This window comes from Meleagris gallopavo, chromosome 6 (genome assembly GCF_000146605.3).
Source record: "Meleagris gallopavo isolate NT-WF06-2002-E0010 breed Aviagen turkey brand Nicholas breeding stock chromosome 6, Turkey_5.1, whole genome shotgun sequence".
Classification (NCBI taxonomy): Eukaryota; Metazoa; Chordata; class Aves; order Galliformes; family Phasianidae; genus Meleagris; species Meleagris gallopavo.
The window spans coordinates 28,441,936-28,462,769 of record NC_015016.2 but is presented as its reverse complement, the minus strand read 5'-3'; the positions used below and the strand labels follow the sequence as shown (position 1 = coordinate 28,462,769).

The following is a 20,834-nucleotide window of genomic DNA, read 5'->3' as shown; positions in this document are numbered from 1 at the left end:
TGTTAATTGTCTGGCTCTTTTTTAAGTGCTCTTAAATGCTATATCACTCTAACTATGAAAAGACTCACAGCCACTTGTTATTCTTGTAGCACGGAGCTACAGTCCTATGGCTCTGCACTAACAGAGTAGGGTCTGGTAGTGACGTCTCCAAAATAAATTAGAGTGGAGCAGTATTTTGCTGAGGAGCTACCTGTTACCCAGTCCTGACAGATTTTCTAGGAAGAAACAGGTTGTGCAGAAACAAGCTCAGTGAAGAAATCAAATAGCTAAAGAACAATCGTTTTTACACAGTGATGTCAGGATTTAGAAGATACTCAAAAGCACATCTTATAACGTGCTTTTGTTGTCAATGTCTGGAATCATATAAAATCTGTTATGCAGAGTAATTGCTTATGGCTCTCACTGATATGAGCTATCCAATGATATAGCATGCATTTGTATAACTTCAGACATACATTTTTATACGTCATTTTTATTTTATATCCTTCTTCATTTTCACTGCCGGTGCTGTTATCAAAAGTACACTAAAAAGCAGAAAATAGGCATAAAAAACAACTGAAAAAGGTGAAATAGCACAGAATTTGTGGAACTTATTTCACTTGGGAGAAGCTGAAAGCGCTTCACTAGTCATACATCAGTTGCAGAGAGTAAGTCATCTTTTCTAACTACATGACAATTTGTTGCTTTCTCCCTTGCCATATGCAGTTCCCTCATCAATGGAGACATTTGCACGTATCAGGAGAGCAAAATGCACCCAAGTGCTTCAAAAGAACAGTCCAGAACCAGAAAGTTATTTTCCCCAGAACAGGAAAATGCTTTTACCTCTCACAGTATTTAAGGTAAAAAGGACTGTCTAATCCGATCTTGAGTTTAAAATATACCATTAAAGTTTCACACAATCTCTATTAACCTAGAGATTTTGGTTAGCCCTTCAGCAAAATGAACTCTTGCACAGCCAGAGATTCACAAAGACAAAGGTGACACCACTTGTTTCTCTCTGCTAAACTAACAGGAATTGTTGACTTAGCTTAAGCAATATTTCTCGCTCAGGTCTCTCAGTATGTGTTCATTGCCTCTACTGCAGCTATTCATATGGATATAGAATTTCTGTGAAATTTTCCCAGGCTATCCAGTTTATAAACAAGGTCTTCAGACAAGGTCTTATTTTTCAGGGAATTCTCATCACTGTTCAATTCTCCCATATTTAAAAAAAAAACATGCAGATAATACAGGTATTATGTACAGTCAGTACATCTCTTTCTCTCTTTTTTGTGGGAACTCCAGTTGTATCTCTGACATTCGTGCATCTATAGAGAGATGCAATTATTATCTTCTGGTGTTTTGATCTCCCAGTGCCTAGTCTGAATATGTTTTAAACAGTAGAGTTGGCTCTTAAAGTGTCTTCATGGACTTTTCCTGCATTTATTCATTAGTAGTAAGTTGAGGTTCAGAGGATAGGATTTTTGTAATATATTCTGATCATGTGATCTGGAAGAAACAAAGGTTTTTAAAACCTTAAATTCTTTCATTTGCTCCCTTTCAGTCCATGAGATATAGACAGCAGGAGGTGTAATGCCTACCATTACAGAAAACTAGCCAAATCTAGATCAATTTCCAGGCTGAAGAGGAAAATGTTCTGAACCACAGTCCCTACAGGAAGGAGAGGTGGGGGTATGCAGTGAGACCTTGTCTACATTCTTCTTTTCTTCTCCAAAAGTGTACTGATCAGAGTAGTCCAATGTCAGTCATTTGTGCATAAATTAAGACCCCACAGGAGTTATGTAAATACTTCCTCTCCATAAAACAAATGGAAAGCAGACATCACTACCAAAACATTCAGCCTTTCTTCTTCCCAAAGGTAGGGCAGCTATGCACTGCTCTTTATGAAGATAAAATTGCATGACTTCAAACACCATTCTGTCAGACTGTCCATCTGCTGCCATCTGTCACACAGCCACAAAATGCAATGAAATATTGGCAGAAAAGTTCAGCTTCTACTGCCATACCACCAACATCTGCCTCTGATGCTGTGGTACAACATAAAGAAATAGGAGGCATTATTTTTGGAGGAACCTTCATAAATTGAGCAGTTCTAGGAAACATTCATAGGCAGAGGAACACAATACTCTGTACTGCTATGTTGTTAATGGGGTCCTTCACACCATTTTGGTTGAGCAGCGATGGGAACTAAAAAAAAACCCAAACATGGCTTGGGCACTGACATAGGCATATGAGTACACTCCTGGTAGTGTGAATATGGGCTTTCCAATGCCAGTTGGCCATAGCAGTGGAGAACAAATCCAGCATACTTCATTTTGTAGTGAAGATACAGCTTCAAATAGCCCAGTCAAATCTTTTTGTGATTTTACCAAGTTATATTTTATATATTCTATCTTTGAGGACAATATGAGTGATTAATTTGCCCAGATTCATCTTTTGACTGTAATAAGCTGTCAGCCAGGTATGTTTGATTTCACATGTATTGATGGCAGGGGCTGATTTTTCCCCGATAGAAGTAATACAGATCATACAGACATGGATTGTTCATTTAACTAAAGGTTCTGGCTGAATTAACAAAATATGGAGGACCCCTTGACACACTCCTCTGGCTAAGGATGCACATGTTGGAAGTGCAGAGATTTAAGCCACCCCTGGCTGAGCTAGTTTTGATCCTGGAGCTCCTCATCAGACAAAGAACGATACCGCAGCCTACCTGAACCATCCTTCAGACTTAGTGCACCAGGCATTGGTCTTGGCAAAACTAGACCAGTGACCTTCCCTTACCCCAAACTCCTTCTGACAGAAACTCATACAAAACATATATTGAGAAATTACATTAAGAAATACTCATGCCCATGAGGAGACATTCAGAAGTCAGTAAAGGAGACAGTGGAGTGCAAGTGTTGCTTTGGCTCTGCATTTTCAATGTGGTATATTCTAGAATGCAGCTTAACTGTAGTAATGCATTACTTCTTGAATAATACAACTGACATTGCATTATGGTGATTGGTTGGTGATATGAGTCAGATATTTGTCTGAATAACTTTTCTAAAGAATCAAATTAACACTGAAGCAAATCATTTTAATTCTTCTGTATTTTAAAAGTAAGCGGATTTAAAGATGAATTTGTTATTGAGCAAATGCTAGAGAACTTAGTGAAGCAAAGAACAGATTGCACCATCAGATACAATCCTGTCTTTAGCTATGTAAGAGAATCAAGATAAACATCAGATCAATCATGAGCTTCACACTGATGTTCCTCTAAGTTTTATAACCAGAGTCTGCATTTTGATAGTTCATTTCACATTCCAGTTCCATTTCTAAGCACACAGTAGGAGCCAAAATAAGCTGAATGTCATTCAACATGAGGATTTACTTCCTATCTTCTCATTTGGGATTTTGGAAGACTCACTAGGTTGCATTTCAATTTTTGAAATGGCAGAATTAGCAGAGAAACCTTACAGGACATATTGAACTGCGTGCACTTCAGAATTAACCAATATTATTTCACCAATTAACAAATTTTCCAGATCTACACAATTTGCTGTTAGCAACATCTATTTATTGCTGCATAAAATAATACAAGGTGGCACGTTGCACTTTAAGAGGGCTGCTCCAAAAGTAATGCCTCCTATTTTATTATGTTGGTTCATGATATCAGAGGCAGATGTTAGTTTTAGGGTAGCAGAGGTTGAACCTTCCCACAAATATTCCAGTACATTTTATTGCTGCATGACAGATAGTATAGAGGGGCAGTTTAACAGAATGGTGTCTGACATGGATAGGTGTATGAAGCAAAGTTGTGGAAGTGAATTCCTCCGTGAGAAAAAAGGTGGCACCCATTGACATTCACTGGTGTTTGCTGAAAGTTTATAGAGACTAAACAGTGGATATGAGCACAGTGAGGCAGTGGGTGGTGCATTTCAGCAGTGGCAACAGTGACAGTGTTCTGCTGGTACAGATTTTTACAAGAGTGGCATTCAGGCTCCTGTTCACTGCTGGCAAAAATGCACAGCTAATGGTGAGGACTATGTTGAAAAAAGTATTTTGTAGCTGAAAATTTGTTCTACCAAATAGAGTAATTGTGGTCTTTTTATCTGTTCTAGTTTCCATGGAAATAAATATGAAGCATTACTTTCAGAGTGACCCACATACTTACTTGCCCTCTCTTGACTTTTCTGTATGAGTCCGGAATCAGTAAGGTATCTAGGCCTTCATTTTGTAAAGCACTCAACTGGGTGTTTAACTTACTTCTTAAGTATGTGATCCCATCAATGAAACCACTTATTTGATATTTGGCCTTAAGGACCTTGCTGAAAGAAAGTCTTTAAGATTTAAAAAATTATCAAACTAAAAACAAAACAAACGAACAAGCAAAAACAAACAAATAAACAAACAAACAAACAAACAAAAAAAAAACCAAAACCACAGAACCATTAGCCTGTTAGAGTGCTGCCATTTAGTTAGATGATTGTATACAACAAATTTCCAGTGCCTGCAATATCTGCAATATCTTACTGCCCAGTATGCTAGTCTACGTACAAAAAAATTCTACCAAAAAAAAAAAGGGGGATCTGTTGTACAAGTTCTTTTGCCTTTGTAAAAACCTAAATATATAATGAAAGCAACTGACTGAGTCCCAACAATCTGAGGATCCTGCAAAACATAAGCAGACTTGTTGAACTTTGTTGACATATGCTGCAGTGCAGTAAGCACCTTTGGTTGTCACTGGCTTCTGCAGAAGTTGACAGCTCATGGGAAGCAGTGAGTGGCAGGAAAAGCTGTTTTTCGGTAACCCAGGTGATATAGGAATCTGAGAGCTCATATTTTATTTAAGCATGATATTTTAATACGTGATTTTGAAATGGAGTAAAGTTCCACTGTTGCTTTGATATTATTTTCTGCAATATTTATTATGTTGCACTTGTATGTATTGATTTTTGGCTTGGTACCCATCATATTTCAGGCAAATGTAAATGCTTATGAAAACAGACTATAGCCTGAAATAAGACAAGGTGAAACATGCTTATGAAGTGATAGAAATTACATTTAAACAAGCAGTGTTCTATACTACTTCAGAACAAAAAAAACCTGTTAGCTGCTTGAAGAAATTAAAAGGTGCTCTACTGAAAGATCTGTGTTTGTGGTTTGATTGTATCTTGCTAAATTCCTATATCAAGGTGAAGAACACAGGTGTAACTGGATTTTATGTTCTGATGTATGCAGATAATGATATTCACTGTGCAAAATTTTTGTTTTACATTTGGAAAGTGTGCTTTACTGAAATGCATTATTTTAATATAGTCAATTAAATCTAAATAATTCCTGTGTCAATTCACTCTATTCTTTCAGAAGAAAGATAGATTTTAGATTTAACAAATATGCTATTCACTTGAAAAAAACCTCACATATCTGGTCTTTATTTTTTATTACCTCACACTTGTTTAGCAGCCCAGTTTCTTGCAGCCTCGACCAGATGCTTTGGATCCTTCCAGCATGCTCAGGGTGATTAGCGTAGTTGCCACACATACACTGGTGCTTCAGCATCAGGCTGTCATACACAACACCTTCAGTGCAAAGACAACATAAAAAGAAACAGAGAGTAAAACAAATGCAAGTTATTCAGTCTCATGTCATGCGTACTGTTGCATAATTGGATTGTATTTGCCAGTAGAAGAAAGATGAAAATTCTGGATCTTTAATTCCTCTTTTGTTTCAAAGAGTCCGAATTTTGACTTAGAAGCTACATCTTGTTATACCAAGAAAGTTAAAAAAAGATGCTCAAAAATTACACTAAAAACATAAATGTAAAAAAGAAAAAAAATGGAGTGATGTCTTGTTATATCTTTTATGAATAGAAAAAATCGTGTTAGTCTTATCTCTTTATCTTTCTTTAAGAGGTTGGTTAACCTCTGTGTAACAAGAAAATGTTATATATTCATGACGGTCTAAGAAAAATCATTCAGAAAAGTCTTTTAAAATAAATTTTGTAATGACAGTGACACTCTGTGTTTGTACTACTTAACTGATCCAATATATTAGTCCAGATCTCAAAGTATATCAGATGGAAATTTCAGAGCTGCAGCAGTGGCAGACAGAGTCCTTTTTCTGTTCCATCCAGTGTTCAATTAGGACCAAATCCTGTTGTTATACCACAGTGCAAGGTTTGTTTGGAATTTTCTATACTCATTTCTCCCAGGAGAGAACAACCTTATAACACGGAGATATCAATATCACATTGCTCTGTAGCTGTGCACCTGGAGAAAGAGAGCAGTTCTAAAAACTAGGCTAAGGATGAAAGAAAACTTCAGTTTTCAAGGCTCTTAAAACAAGTTTGAGAGCTGAAATATAATTTTATTTATTTACTCATTGTTTGCATATCCCACAGAAATGTCTGGAATCGGAAATATTTTTCTTACCCCCGTCAACCATTTTTATTTGGGAAACATTTTTCTTCCTCTTACGGTTGAAAAGAACTCAAATTAACAACTTCTCCAAGCTGCAAAACTTGGTATTCAAAACCTCCTTCTTATGTATCAGCCAATAGAACTATGCTGTGCCAACACAGTTCTGGTAAAATTGTGTTAGCCTGCTACTGAAGAGTCAACCAGTGAAGAAAATACAATATTAAAGTACAGATTCAAGAACATGCTCAGTACCACCCTTATTTGGCAAAGAAGTTAAATGGATAGTAAGTGTTTAAAAACCCTGCTGAATGGGAATCTGTAACCATTGTGGCTAATGCAAAGTTAAGGTTTTGAGATGATTCAGTTAGTAGCCAAAATTTTTAAATTATGCTGCTCTGAGTAGGCTAACATATATGCCATATTACTTATCTCATGCCCTTTAGATCCAGTAGTTAGGGATCGTGCTATTTAAGTCAAAATGAAATTATGACAATTATGTTTAGGATGAGGAGAACACAAAAATAATACCTACATGTAGCATGACTAGCTTTATGTTAAAAGATGATCCAACATGCAAAACAATACAATAGCAATAAATTCTAGTACAGATTTTTCAGCTTGTTTTCTTTAAAAGAAAAAAAAATGAACCAGGGAATCTGGAACAAATAAACTAATGCAGCTTAAAATCTTTGCTGGTATTGCCAAAAAAGTTAATAATTTCCTTTCTCTGCAGTTATTTGCACTGCACAGTTTATAAATTTTGAAGCTCTATCATCAGCTCTTATAAGTTATTTGAAATAGCAAGTATGCATGCAAATAAATGCATGCTCGCATACTCATCTTTCCTTATCTTGGCGCCCGGAGTTTTAACTCCTAAAGTCTGTTGCACACCCAGACTGTAGAACTATTCAGTGGTCATTATACTGCTAATTAAGAAAACCTTCCCTCCCATCCCTCTGCCCAAGCAGGAAGGTAAATGGACATGCAATAGGATTTTCAGAAGCGCTTGGGCAAAGTAGGCACTGACATCCAATGGACTTCAGTGAACATAAAAGTTGAACGTATTGCTTGTCTGCCTCTCTTTCAGCAATCATTTTATTCTGAGTATTCCATTTAAGCTTAGAATTGCATAGTCCAAACTGATAGACACCAAGATAGAGATATATATGTAGAGACAGAGTTACACAGACAATAGAATATAAATAAAAATGTAATCTTGATGTGCGTGAATTATTTTGTCCAATCAATTTTCAGTTTAATTGGTCAAGTCAGCACTGAATGGCAAAAAACTTCTAACTAGTCAGTTATTCGCACTAAAGAGTGCAAAAATTTATTTCTAAACAGGGTTAACTTAAGAAAAGACTGAGATATGCTTTCATTTATTCCAAGCATCTAAATCGATTTAGGATGCGCAAGTAATTCAGATGTGTTGCTGCTGGCTGTAGAGCACATGTGCTTGGTACAATAGATGTAGTAGAGTTTACTGCTAAAAATAGCCTGTAGGATTTCCCTAACAGGATTCAGCCAATAATCTCCCCACCCCCACAAAAGGAAAAGAGAGAAAGACAACTGTTTTCAATTGCAGACGGCTGTGAAATATTTATAAAAGATGGTTATTCTGTCTCTCCAGAACAAATGTCTACACAGCCAGATTGCGCTCTCAAATTCCTTGTGTAAAGCTGAGCAGCTCCACTGAGACTGGTGGATTTATTCTGGATTTACACCAATATTACTGAGGTCAGAATGTGTCCCTGATGACAGACTGAAATGGTGGCAACATGGAGCCATAGAATGATAGAGGGCACCGGACAAAAGAAACTGAATTTGCATTAAGTCAGAAAAAGCAAAATTTCCCAACTATGGCTCCCTAATACTCATTCTTTTCTAAAATTCTTTATTTGGATCAACTTTAAATAATATTTTGAACAAAGAGGGGGAGATCAAGAGGCTTAAAAATTGTTGTCTAACAGCATGCTTTGAAGAAGGTGAAATGTTCTGAAAAACAGCAGTAACAATGAGAAAACCCTGAAGAAATTAGTAATGAATAAAGCTGTACTATGAAATATGATATCACACCATACCTCCAGAAGATGAAGAGGACATTGAAGCATGTATGCAGTGAGCTTCCTTTTGTTGTCTTCTGTGAGTCTTTTAGAATGAGTTTATGATGTCTTGGGAACTCTATGAACCACATCAAGAAAAGCAGTGGCCTGCCCTAATAATACTGTCTCTGCACAGCTGGCCTTTTTGCAGAAACTCATGAAAAGTGAATTAGCAGATTTCCTTCCATAAAGTCCAAATGTTTCTCACCCAACAAGTGAAATTCTTACATTGACTATATTTAAAATAAAAATTATCTCTTTCATCTCTGAATGCCACTTTGCATCCACTCACTCACTTGCAGTGTTTTAAGAATATCTTTATGTATATACATAAATATATATTTTTTCTAAGTGCATCATTGCAGCCTCAAGAAATGCAAGCTTTTACGGTATGACAAATTTTGATAACTACTGTACTCGCTTCCCATTTCTTATGCAGAGAATAAGTGAAACTTGCCTATAAGCATATTGTAATATTATGCTGAGATTCAAACTTTTAAAAAGAGGCTAGGTTACCTAGAAGAAATTTTTTGTCATCATTTTCTTCCCTTCACTGATAATTCTGAGTATTCAAATCCCTTGACTTTGGAAAACCTAGACCACACTGGTAGGAGATTCTCCCTTCATTATTAGACTATCCGGGTCTGATCAGAAAACCTTCTATTGTAGAGACTCCACACAACTGCTAGAGGACACCTGAGTTGAAGTCAATATTACCTTCCAGTCAGAGTTGCAACTTTGCTTTTTCTATAGGGCAATCAACCTTGTAGTGTAGTCTGACTTGTCAAATGAAGACATGGAGAATTATTCTGCAGCTTTCCTACTTACTGGAGATTTTTCTTCAACTTATTGATGGCCTCTTTACAAAACAAGCAACAAGAACATGGAGAAAAAAGCCAGAGGATAGAGAAATGAAAGAAAAAGCTATAAATGACTTAAAGGCAGAAAAAATGCACCTGTTACTATATTGCCAGAGCCAGTCAATGATAATAATTTATGACTGTGTGAATATTAACCCCGTGATTTATCAGCTGCACTGGTTGACTTGAAGCCAGTACAGCACCATAAAACCAAGGAACAGTAAGGCTAAAACTGAATGCATTGCTGCAGGAGGTATTCAAGGCATTTAAATCTGTTGATCCTACATGAACAAACGCATTTGCCCTGCCTATTAGAAGTAGTCTTTAGGGAATCCTACCAGTCGTGTAGACATGCTGGCTGGGCTGGTCCATGGCTGGGTGAGGTAATGTGGAATCAGTGGGGGAAGATGGAGTCCTGGACACCAGCCGATGTTTATCTAATCCCGCCATGCCAACTGTAGCCATCTGAGCCTGGTAGATTTGCAACTGGTGGACACGCTGATGCACCAGGAACTCCTGTTGCCAAGAAAACAGCACAGTAGAAAGAAACGTGAGATGGGATCAAGTAAGACACTGAGGGAAACATGTCAACAAATTAAGTTCATTAGGTCAGGGCTGTAATAAACAGTGTGGAGAAAAAAAAGAAAAAGGCTCCTAAGACTTAGTCAATAAATCCATTCAACAGATGTTTTCACACTGACAGTGTGGGCTGCTGACTTAGCTGGAGAGAAGGTGATGGCAGGCAACCTGTCAGTTCTCCCTGACAGCTTCACACGCAGAGAGTTACAAAAGACCAAAGTTTCTCTAATATCTTGAATACATAATGTAGTGTTAGAACATGCACTTCATGATCTTATACAAATAAATTAAAATCACATCTTTCCATAGCACTGAAAACAAAGAGCAGTGTCCTTATTACTCAGTATCAAATTTGCTAAGCAACTATGAGTTCCCAGAGCTGTCTGGAAAACAGTAATAATTTGAACATCCATTTTCACAAATCACTTAGAAATTCACAGATTGTTACATGAGATCCCACTTTGGGACCATCCTTTTTTTTTGTCACGACTACTGCTGGCAGTAGGCAGTGACAAAGACTTTAATGAAAGATAGGCAAGAGTGAAAGATTGAGACAGAGTAGAAAGGTAGATTTCATCCTCTATCTTGCTTATCAACAGATGACAACTTTTGTTAGTACAACAAAGGCCAAAGCCATGGCCCTGCTGAAGTCAATAAGACCCTTGGTGTTCAATCACTCCACGGATCACAATTGTTTCCCCATTTGCCCATTTCTTTTTCCTTCTATTTTTTGTTTTTGTGCATCTAATTCGAATTCTCAGCTGAAAGTGAATTCAAGAAAGAGATTTCAAAACCACTTTGCCATACAAATTCAGTTGAAATTCACACTTGCATCTTAGAATTACAGACTCTATTTATTCTCACCCAGGCCCGGTATATATTTGATAGATAGATCTATCTGTAAAGGTATAGATAGCTTCTCTTTAAACTAGTGTTGCTGAATGCTGCAAGTCAAGGCAGCAGATCAAGCTGTGTAGAAAAGCAGGCAAGAATACCCCTGACCCAGGTGCAGAAAGAATCCATAGCTTGTGTGAAATTAGAATGTCTGCCCTGCATGCAAGAAGGGAGGCCTTTATGAGAATGAGTGTACATTACTAGCATCTGAAATGAGGACAAATGCTTTAAAAAGTCAGCCTCAAAACCTACATTAATATCCAAGGTCACCACTTCAGTGAAAAGATGTAAGGTCATGGGAAGGGTAAATCACCTGAGACCTTGTCATAAGTGACTAAATAAAGAAGAAAATATGAGTAGGCAGAAGAGACTTTACAAGAAGTGTCTTGGTTTGGGGTCATGAACCATTTCCCTTTCTTTAAATACAGTCCCAAGTCTTTTTTTTTTTTTTTTTTTTTAATGTATGAAGTCAGGATGGTATTATACATTTCAACATTTCAGGAAATATCTGGAAGCATCTAAACAGGTCTATATATTCCCTTTCCTTATAAGCATAACAAAACATTTAGGAATTCTTCCCTGAAATACCCAAGTGCCTTATTTTCTTTACTTAGCTTCACTAATGATTTTAATTGTGATAAATTTTCAGTGGGGATTATTTTTGTTCTCTGAGGTATGCACATCTTTGTGACTTTTGTTGAGGATGCATGTGACTGGAAAGCAGAAGAAAAGAATGCACAGACATTATTGTGTTAAATATTTTCCCAAAGGAGAACAGAAGTAGATAAATTCCTTTATGAGTATTTAGCATTACTGTCTACAGTGTTGACTGAGTGCTCAGTAGTGAAGGCACAAGCAGTACTTTGCTGTCTGTGGCAAAAGTACTTCCTGCTCTCCAGGATCAACTGGTTGGTGAATCAGTGCATTCTGGCAGTTTGCATTTAACAGTTTAACTTGTTTAGGTTTTATCCAAGGTTTTCGGCTAACTTCCTGATTAGGTTACATTTTACAGACAACAGGCATTTATGCAGCACATAATTTTTTTTCCAGCAATCTATATATTTATGCTGTGAATGTCTGTGATATTCTGTGTCACATAGACAAGTGGATTAATACAAAGAGTACTGTGGATAATTAACACGCTTATCTGACTCCCCTAAAACCCACCTGGCCTCTGGAAGGGATTAGTGCAACACAATGAATTCATCTTTAGGTTTTATGTGCTACAGCACTGCAAACACATGTCCATCTCTCTAGCAATATGACAAAAGTGCTATTTACACATCTGCAGGTTTAGTGATTTGTGCAAATATATTTGGAGCATTTCTTAGGTAACCTGAGCCTTGTCTGCCCAGCATGGAGCCTGCTAGTTCCAGGTGTCTGAGATTAGTTCATTAGTAGAGGCAAGCAATTAGGGCCTTGGCTGGAGCAAACCTGGGGCTATTCCTCACCTTCCCAAGAAACCAGCTCAGGCCTTCAGTAATTATCTTGAGGGGGATTTTTAGAATCAGTATCTAAAGAGAAAATGACTATTTTGGATGTGTGGGATCTAAATATTTGTTCGTCTTTTCATATTGCTGTAGCAATTGTTGTTTAAGGTGAGCTGGAAGAAATCTGGATTGGTGTGAATCCTCTTTATGTGTAGATGTGACTTCTACATTTTAGTACTTAATGATACAAATATTGAGAAGATTTGAATGAATGTTCTTGTTTTAACTGCCTATGAGAACTGGTGTCTTGCAAGTATGTATATGGTTGGATCGTTATGTGGTCTATGTTTTAATACCCTTCAATTTAAAGAAGGAAAAAAAAAAGTGGGATTCACTGATAACTTTTCTTGCTGCTCTGTTATTGAATTCAATTTGATATGCTTGTATTTAGCTTAATTATTCTAGAATTTCTATGCCTATATCATAATCCTAAGTATGGATATCTGCATGTTTCTTGTCAGGGCTTGCTCTTTTATTTTTTATGATACAGAACTTTCTTCTTCAAAACTTCAAAATTTACAATTCCTAATATCAAGTTTAATGCTTATAGTTTCCCATGTATTTGTAGCCAGGCTTATAGCTGTCTGTTCTTATGCTTATAACGCATTCTGTTAAACTACACAATGTGTACTGTCAAGTAAATGTTAAAGATCATTCAAATGTTAGGCATCCTCTGCCATTCCTTTCCAATTCTGTAGTAGCTGGATGCATCTAAGGCATCGGTATTTAGGCTGACTTGTGACTGCACCCACACAGTCAGCCTCTAATTAACGTAAAGCTGAACTCTGTGTGCTGCAAGATGCCCACAGTCACGGCTTGTGGCTCAAACCAAAATATCATCACCCAAAGACTGATTCTTAAAGAAGTCCTGGGCACCTAGGAACTTCTCATGTAATTCAAATGTAGGTTGTTGACAGAAATCATGGATTTTATGACAGTATTAATAGGATTAACCTATTACTTCCAGAAGTGAAGGAAAAAATGAAGAACACAATGAATTCCTAAGCAGGTTAACAGAAATTGAAGCTCTTTTGATCGGGTAATTCTGTGAATACTGTTCTGCCTGCTCTCCTCAAATGAAACTATAAGCAGTTGTGTTCAGGAACTGAGAAAAAATAGGTCATAAAATATTCTGAAAATATTTGTACACATAAACTTAAAAGTGAAGAAATGATTTATTTCTATTTCGGTAGCCTAGATTCATAGAGATGTCCCTAGATATGAAGATGCTGAAGTCTTCTTTTAAATTGTTCTATCACTTACAGAAAACACATGACCAAGAAACCCTACCAATACTATTTTTGACAAAGCCACATGTAAAGCCACAAACTTTAATAGTCATCGCTTTCAATAAAAGTGAAAAAAAAATAAATCAGTATTACTATCTGAAATATATAACCAGCCACAAATTCAGTCAGCATTTCCATGGGGGGGGGAAAAAAAAAAAAAGCAAGTACAGACACTGACACACACATTGAAAATAAAGAAATGGATTTAGGGCAAGTAGAAGAGTAGACAGCAGGAAATGGTGCAGAAGATAGTGTTGAGGCATCTGGATATATTAGTTCACAAATGATCAAGGCTTTCACTGCAACAGAAAACTCAATTCTGTAGTCCAAAGAACTCTGTATTGACTATAAAATAATGAAACAGTGATGAAGTGCTATTAACTGAGTGTTGGGTGAGATACAAAACACCGGGATGAAGTCTGTATCCTGGATCTGCCTGGTGTCCTGAGCAGAGAAGGCCTGCCTTGGGCAACAGGTTGCTGCGTACAGAAGAAACAACCCTATGGCCCATCTGCCTTCCCTTGCATTCCTGAAGACTGTAAAAAGGCTTCCAGATGCTGCCAGGGTTGGGCTTAGTACATGTGTGGGCATACAGCAGTGACTGCTTAGAGCATAATCGCCACACCAAAAGAGCTTTGTTTTCCACCTCTGTTCCTGGAGCAGCAAAGCTGCTCCTGCAGAGTTCTCTGCCCCTTAGTTGACATGCTACCCTTCTAGGGCAGGATCACCTTTGTGCTGGTGAAACAGATCAATAAACTGGCAACGTTTTATATTATGGGTTAAAGAGGAGAGGAGGAATGAGTACTATGATGGAATGACAAAAAGGTGCTTCTGTATTGAGTCATATGCAGGGATACATTCCCTGCCTTGAGTTATGTGACAAAATGCATGGGTTAGGGCTGGGATCAGAGCCAGGTTGTAGGATAGCAGCAGGGTCAGGAGCCTTATCTCTTGCCCTTACTGCTGCTCTAGAAGGTAGGTGTGCTGCTGACCTGCGGTTTCAAAGAGAAATGGTTAAGTTTATGTTCCTTAGATAGGAAATTTCAAAAAACTAAGCATCTGTATAAGTGAGGAATCAGTGTGGCCACATGGACTGACAGGCCTTCACTTATCATGGTGAAGTCATTATGCTAAAGTATGGTGTGATTCAGAGAAAAGAGAGTGATGGGAAATTGTGTCTGGGACTGGCAACAAGACGGGCCCTGAAGACTGCTTCCCACCTTCTGCTGGTGGGAAATTCCAAAGGCCCAGCTGAACTTCTGTTTTTTCTCTTGGTTCCCACTCCTGTGAGATCTGCCTTCCCCACTCCTGACATTGGCAGCTACTTGACTTCTGTCACTTCCGCTAAAGTGCTGACTCTGCCATGTGTGCAGCACACATCCAAAGTAAATGCAGCACCTCCTAAAAAACTTGCACTCCTGGCTGAATCGTTTCTTCCCTTTTTGAATCTCCCAGAGATTTAAAATAAATACATAAATAATTGGGATGTACAATGAAGGGGAGAAGGGAGTCTTCAGAATATCTCGTGCCTTTCTTTCTTTTTTTCTTCTTTTTGTTTAAAAAATCTCTTAGAAGATTCTTGTTATGTTATACTACAATTACTTTACTATAAATAGCACAAGGCTTTCCCAAAATCATTTCGTACTTTGCATAACAGAATGCAGAAGAGAGCAGAAATGAATATCAATAGCAAAATACAGTTGCACACATCTTGCCCTAAATTTCAGTATTATCAAGTATTCGTTTATTTTTACACTGACATGAAGAATAAATTGGCTTTATAATTTTAGCTCATGATTGTTACAACCATCCAGTTCTAGTGGCTTTCTAATAGTCATTCTGCTAAACTGTTAGCTGACCAAAACTAATTAATGAGAAAACATCTATCCAAACTGTTTCCAAATCTTGTCAACAGTATCAGCAAATGAGCTTGGTGTTACTTTATGCAGATCATTTCAGTTACTTCACTTTTTCTGCTTTTCATTGGAACCATTTTTCTTAGCAGACCGTATGGTTTCTTTTTAAGTGAAATATCATTAGTTTGGCCTTCACAGAGAGAAATTGTTGCCTCCAGGCTAAATTCAGCAGCAGCCCTGCTGAGGATCTGTGTTTTCTACATACTTATGCACTGGTTTTATAGGCAACTCTGCTGACTTCAGGATTTATTGTAGAATAAATGGAAATTACTTGGGTCTAATATAAAGAAAAAGCTTCTAATATAAAGAAAAACCCTGCCCTTCATTATACAATCCATACACACTAATATGTCGATGTCTGTGTTTATCACATGTGCATACTGAAGCCCCCCGCAGATTCCTTCTTGCTTGCATGGATGCATATCAGGTCAGAAAGTGATGTATCAACAGATGATGTAGTCAGCAAATAGAGGGAGAGCCATGGTGTTTTGTTCCCCCTCCATAGATCATCTCCTTAAATGCATTTAATGGAAAAACTCCAACAGGCATTTGTACTGACACTGCCCACGCCACAGATCTTCTGTAAAATCCATCCATTTTTGCTGTCACTTGAGTGACAGCAGAGCTGTAACCTGATGAATACCAGGTTCCAGACTTCTGCGGGAGGATTTCTGCCTCTCTGAAGACTTCAGAAAGAGAGATTACCAAACCTCACACCTTTCTTCAGTATGGTTAAAATATCTTTCTCCAACATGTTTGTAGAAACAAGTACAGAGTTTCTTGAAAACATACACAAATTTGCAAATATCCTGAACTATTTTGAAAATATTTTTATCTCTGCAATCTCTGCTCATCGCTTCTTTGATTTTTGGCAGAAAGAGTAATTTTGATATATAGTTAAACAGTGACATATCAAAGCTTTACAAAATGCAGGATTTGAATATAGGAAGGATGCTGGGGATGAAATAAGAGAAATTATAACAAAGTCATTTTTTCAGGTCTGTTTACTTAAAGGAATATATTTATTCTGTAAATATAAAAAGCATTGTGTAAATGTCTATTTCTGCAATCACCAGGTACAGCTTGCTATGCTTTTTATTTATATATATAGTAAGATCAACTTACAAGTAAATTGAAGAAAATCATCTTGAACACCTAAAGATTACTTCTAAATGTTTCTTGAAACCACTTTCCCACTAAATGCTTCTCAGTACTGGTTTTGTTGCTTTTAACAAGGATGGGAACTGCCAGAATGGGCAATTTGAAAATGAAGCAGAAACCTTTATGTTTGCTGATTTAGGAACAACCGGAGGATTAAAAAGAAATGTGGAACATAGTATGTGCTAACACAGCATTAATTCTATAATGCAGACTACAGAATAAATTCTCCAATTTCTTATTCTTTCAGAAAATCTTGGCCCTCAAGTTGCAAAGTACATTTCAGAAAGACCATAATGCTTATTAAATTTCATGGGAATGATTATTTAATTTATTTGAACTTTAAACTTGCTTTATCACAATTTACTTCAAGGATGTCCCATCTGTAAAAGAACTTAGGGGTTACACTGCTATCATAAGGAGGTGTGTGGAGGACTGGATGGAATTAAAAAGGAGAGAGCAGAGTAGTAATATTACAGAATTGAAAGGACCAAACATCTTAAGGTCCAATCTCGTCTCTCATTACACCCTCATCTTTGTGCCAGTGCTCTCCATTTTCTTTATGGTTTTTAAAATTTGAAAGCTATTTTGCTTCTATTTCTTCCACAGCCTTTTCTTTGCCTTTATTCTTTTTCTACCAAAAGTGATCTGTTATGAACTTGAGTTTGCAGAATCCTCAGCTATCATAAGATGTTAGAAAACTGCAAGAGCTAGAAACCATGAGACTAAAAAGAAGACTAACTAGAGAAGAGAAATGAGGGGAGTAAGAACATTTGTCCCAGTGCAGCACTTCTGGGAGGTGGTTCATTGATTTGATCATGCTACAAAAGAATCTCACCACTGTGTTAGCCAACACGATATTTTTCTCCAGTAAGAAATCCTAAGCATAGAGGATTAAGTTGCAGGAAAATAATTCTACATGCTAAAAAGAACAGAGGACCACATCCTGGTGTATACTAATCTGAGCCCTGTTACTCCTTAATCAGATATCCTTCCTCTCTGAGACAAGAGAAAGCACAACAGTATAGATATATTTATTAGTGTTCAGAAATGTCTAAATATGAAAGTCACTTTCTGCATTAAAAAATGGCTATTTTTCAGATTTCTGCTTATTTCTCAGAACTACTATATCAGGTTTAAAGGCCAGCTAAGATAGCGTTACCACAATTAATATAGTGAGGAAGAGAAGCTTCGTTGGTGATTCAGTCCCTAAAGCACACCCCCAAGCATGGCCCACAGCACCCCTTGTACGGTATTCGCATGACAGAGGTTGTATTGGAGTCTGACTGAGCTGCAAGAGCATAAGCAGACAGGAAGTAGTGGATGGGCCAGCTGGGAAGACCAAATTAGCATCTAGTGAGCTGTTCTGGTACAGCCAAAGAGCAGAGGGTTTCTAGTAGTTCTAAAAAAGAACCTGACAGTGCAGAAGGTAATCCTCACTATTAAGTCAGAGTTATGTGAGTACATATACTGTAAATCTTTTTGGGGGCTAGATTGGGTTATTTATAAAGATCTAAGTGTAGATAACTAAAGAGAATTCAAGAAATTTATTCTGAGTTTTCATTGGGATATCTGAAAGGTTTTGCACTTCCATAGAAGCTTCTTAAAACAATGTCTACAAAGAGAAACAGTCATCTTGCAACACATAATGCTTAGAATAAAATGTACTGGAAAATATTGCACAAAATCAATACCCAACTCTTTAACTACATCAAGTGAAACCTGGGAAGGGGAAGGGGAAGAGGGGGAATCTGGGAAACCAGTCAAAGCAAAATGTTAATTCTAATTGTTATATTTAGTTGGCCTTGTCTTATGACAAGTTTGTTATTATGCAGATTTCCTACCTGCCACCTTCCATGGGAGGATTTTGCAAAGTGAAGTTATGCAGGCAATTCCCCTGCTTCTTACCTCTTTATTCCTAATTATGTTGGTCCTGTGTTCACTCAAGATAACATTATAGCTGTCCCCAAATACTTCAGATTTGGGGCCTCTGACAAATGAAATCATTTAGTGCCTGGAAATGTTTGTGCTGCAAGACTGTAGCTACTAATATGCGGAAAATAAAGCTGTACTTCCCTATTATCTGCCAATAGTTTATTTGTTTTTAAATCTTTTTGCTGGAATTTGCTGAAATTTAAGGTTTTGGGTTTTTTTATAATCTTCAGAGAGATATATAATGTAATGGCACACAAAATGCACTTTTTTCTTTTGGAATATATATGCTGTTATACTTTCATTTTCCTTACTCAGAAGATCTTTCTTTCTCTATAATAATTTTTGTGCAAATACCTATAAATACATTCCTTGCATGATGCAATCCTATTAAATGCTATCATGAAATTAATTTGTAATTTGCCTGCTATAAAGAGAGAGTATTTTATATGTGGGAAAACCAAGGTGTAGAAAAACTGTGAGTTATGAATTCAATTGAACTAGGATTAGATATCCCATTTTCCTAGTCCTTCCTGTAGCTATTACATCTGTAGTAACTGCATTACACCAATAATAATCTCAACTTCTGGTTGTTTTAATGGACAAATAATGCAGGACTGTGGTTTTCAGTGTTTCTTATTACAGCACATAGCAGTGGAGGTACAGTCAGAATTGTTTTGTGCTGAATTTGGAAAAGAGTAAGAGAAAAGTTGGAGAAATGGAAATTATAAAATATCACAGTTATAAGGCATTACAAAGTGACACACTGGAGAACTCCTGCTCCATAGATTTAAAGTAGAACCAAAAGGTTTCTGAACAGACTGGGTGAGTAGAGGAAGGCTGATCACCTCTTTGACCCACATAGAAGCTTTTTGGCAAAGGACTCCTGGAAAGTTCTAATCTGTTGTGTTTTGGGTGTCATTCCAGTCCTCAGCACATCCAGCCTTTTTCTCTCCAGCCTCTGGAAGGATTGAAGATATTCAGGAGGAAAGGCCATTTGTAATACCTGTAAATTCAACACACTTTTTCCTTACAGAAAGTGTTAGATGAAGTTACATGAGCTAGTAGGGCCAAAGTCTTTGAAATCAAAGTTTTGCTTCATATTCAATGATTGCTCACAGCAAGATTCATGTTTTACAGTCAAAATAACATACTGTCACTTGAGGAGGAAGGTTGCACAAGCTGATATCCAGAGGTCCCTTCCAGCCTAAACTGTTCTGTGATTCTGTAATTTCACATGGGAGGAGGAGAAACCTGTGTTAATTCATGAGTAACTGACATCTATCAGAGGTTTGAAGGTACTGAGATTCTAGGACTGTTGAACGTCTTTGCCAACAAGAAATGAAGAACTTCTGACACAGAAGCTAGTTGTTGAATTCCTCTTTGCTTATATTAGGCATTCACATCACTGGCATCTATTTTTGCCTTCAGGACTCTGGCCAAAGGAGAGGAAACAAGCTGTGAATCTTGTTGTTGTAGGTAATGTGTTGAATGAACCATTCTCTAAACCACAAGTTTTTTCTATGGGTTAAGGATAAAGCCTGAGATGACCATTGCACACATTTAATGCCTAAACGTGAAGTGTGAACTATGTCACCTAATCTTTACATTTTAATACAACAAAGGGAGTGAGAAGTCCTGAGCTGGGGATCATGGCTGACTCCCTCTGGCTTCATAAACTTTGTGTGCCTGGTTGCTGTCCTCTTCCTAAGGGGAAAAGTGGTCAGAAGAGATTCTACTTTCCATTTAATAAAGGGTTGCAGAGCCATGCTGCTGGGAGAGAGGCACTGGAGGGTGAAAGCCCTGAGCAAAGTTTGGATTAAGTAGAGGATTTGGATCTCTGATGATGTTTTGTTTTCATTCTTTGAATTAAAATTTAATTTAAGTAATTCAAATACAACATTCCACAGAAATGGATTATGTCTTAATCTTCTCTCTTAAAAGACAAAGCAGGATTTTCAAATTTTATCTGTTATTGATCAGCTATATGAGTTCATAGCAGTCTTCTAACCTGAGACTTTGTGTCACTTTACATCATCTGGCTTTATCTATCCCAATGACGAAGTTTTCAAGCAGTTCATCCTTTGCAACATGAGAGTTCAGTGCTCAGCACTAACGGTGCTTGACTGCAGTTGTGGAGCTACGGCCATAATACACTTAAAGTGTGTAAGACTACTGTCCTGAAAATAAAAAATTCTCTTCTCCCA

General features: G+C 37.3%; 1 protein-coding gene across 8 annotated transcripts in view; it reads right to left on the bottom strand.

Moving 5' to 3' along the window:
- Nucleotides 1-20,834, bottom strand: part of HDAC9 (histone deacetylase 9) — a 440,323-nt gene that overhangs the window by 137,321 nt on the left and 282,168 nt on the right. For all 8 annotated transcript variants that reach the window (XM_010712747.3, XM_031553923.1, XM_031553921.1 and 5 more), the window contains 2 exons: nt 9,708-9,885; nt 5,434-5,567 (listed from right to left, as the gene is read on the bottom strand). In XM_010712747.3, the coding sequence (XP_010711049.1) occupies nt 5,434-5,567; nt 9,708-9,885 (312 nt within the window). The remainder of the gene's footprint in view (nt 1-5,433; nt 5,568-9,707; nt 9,886-20,834) is intronic.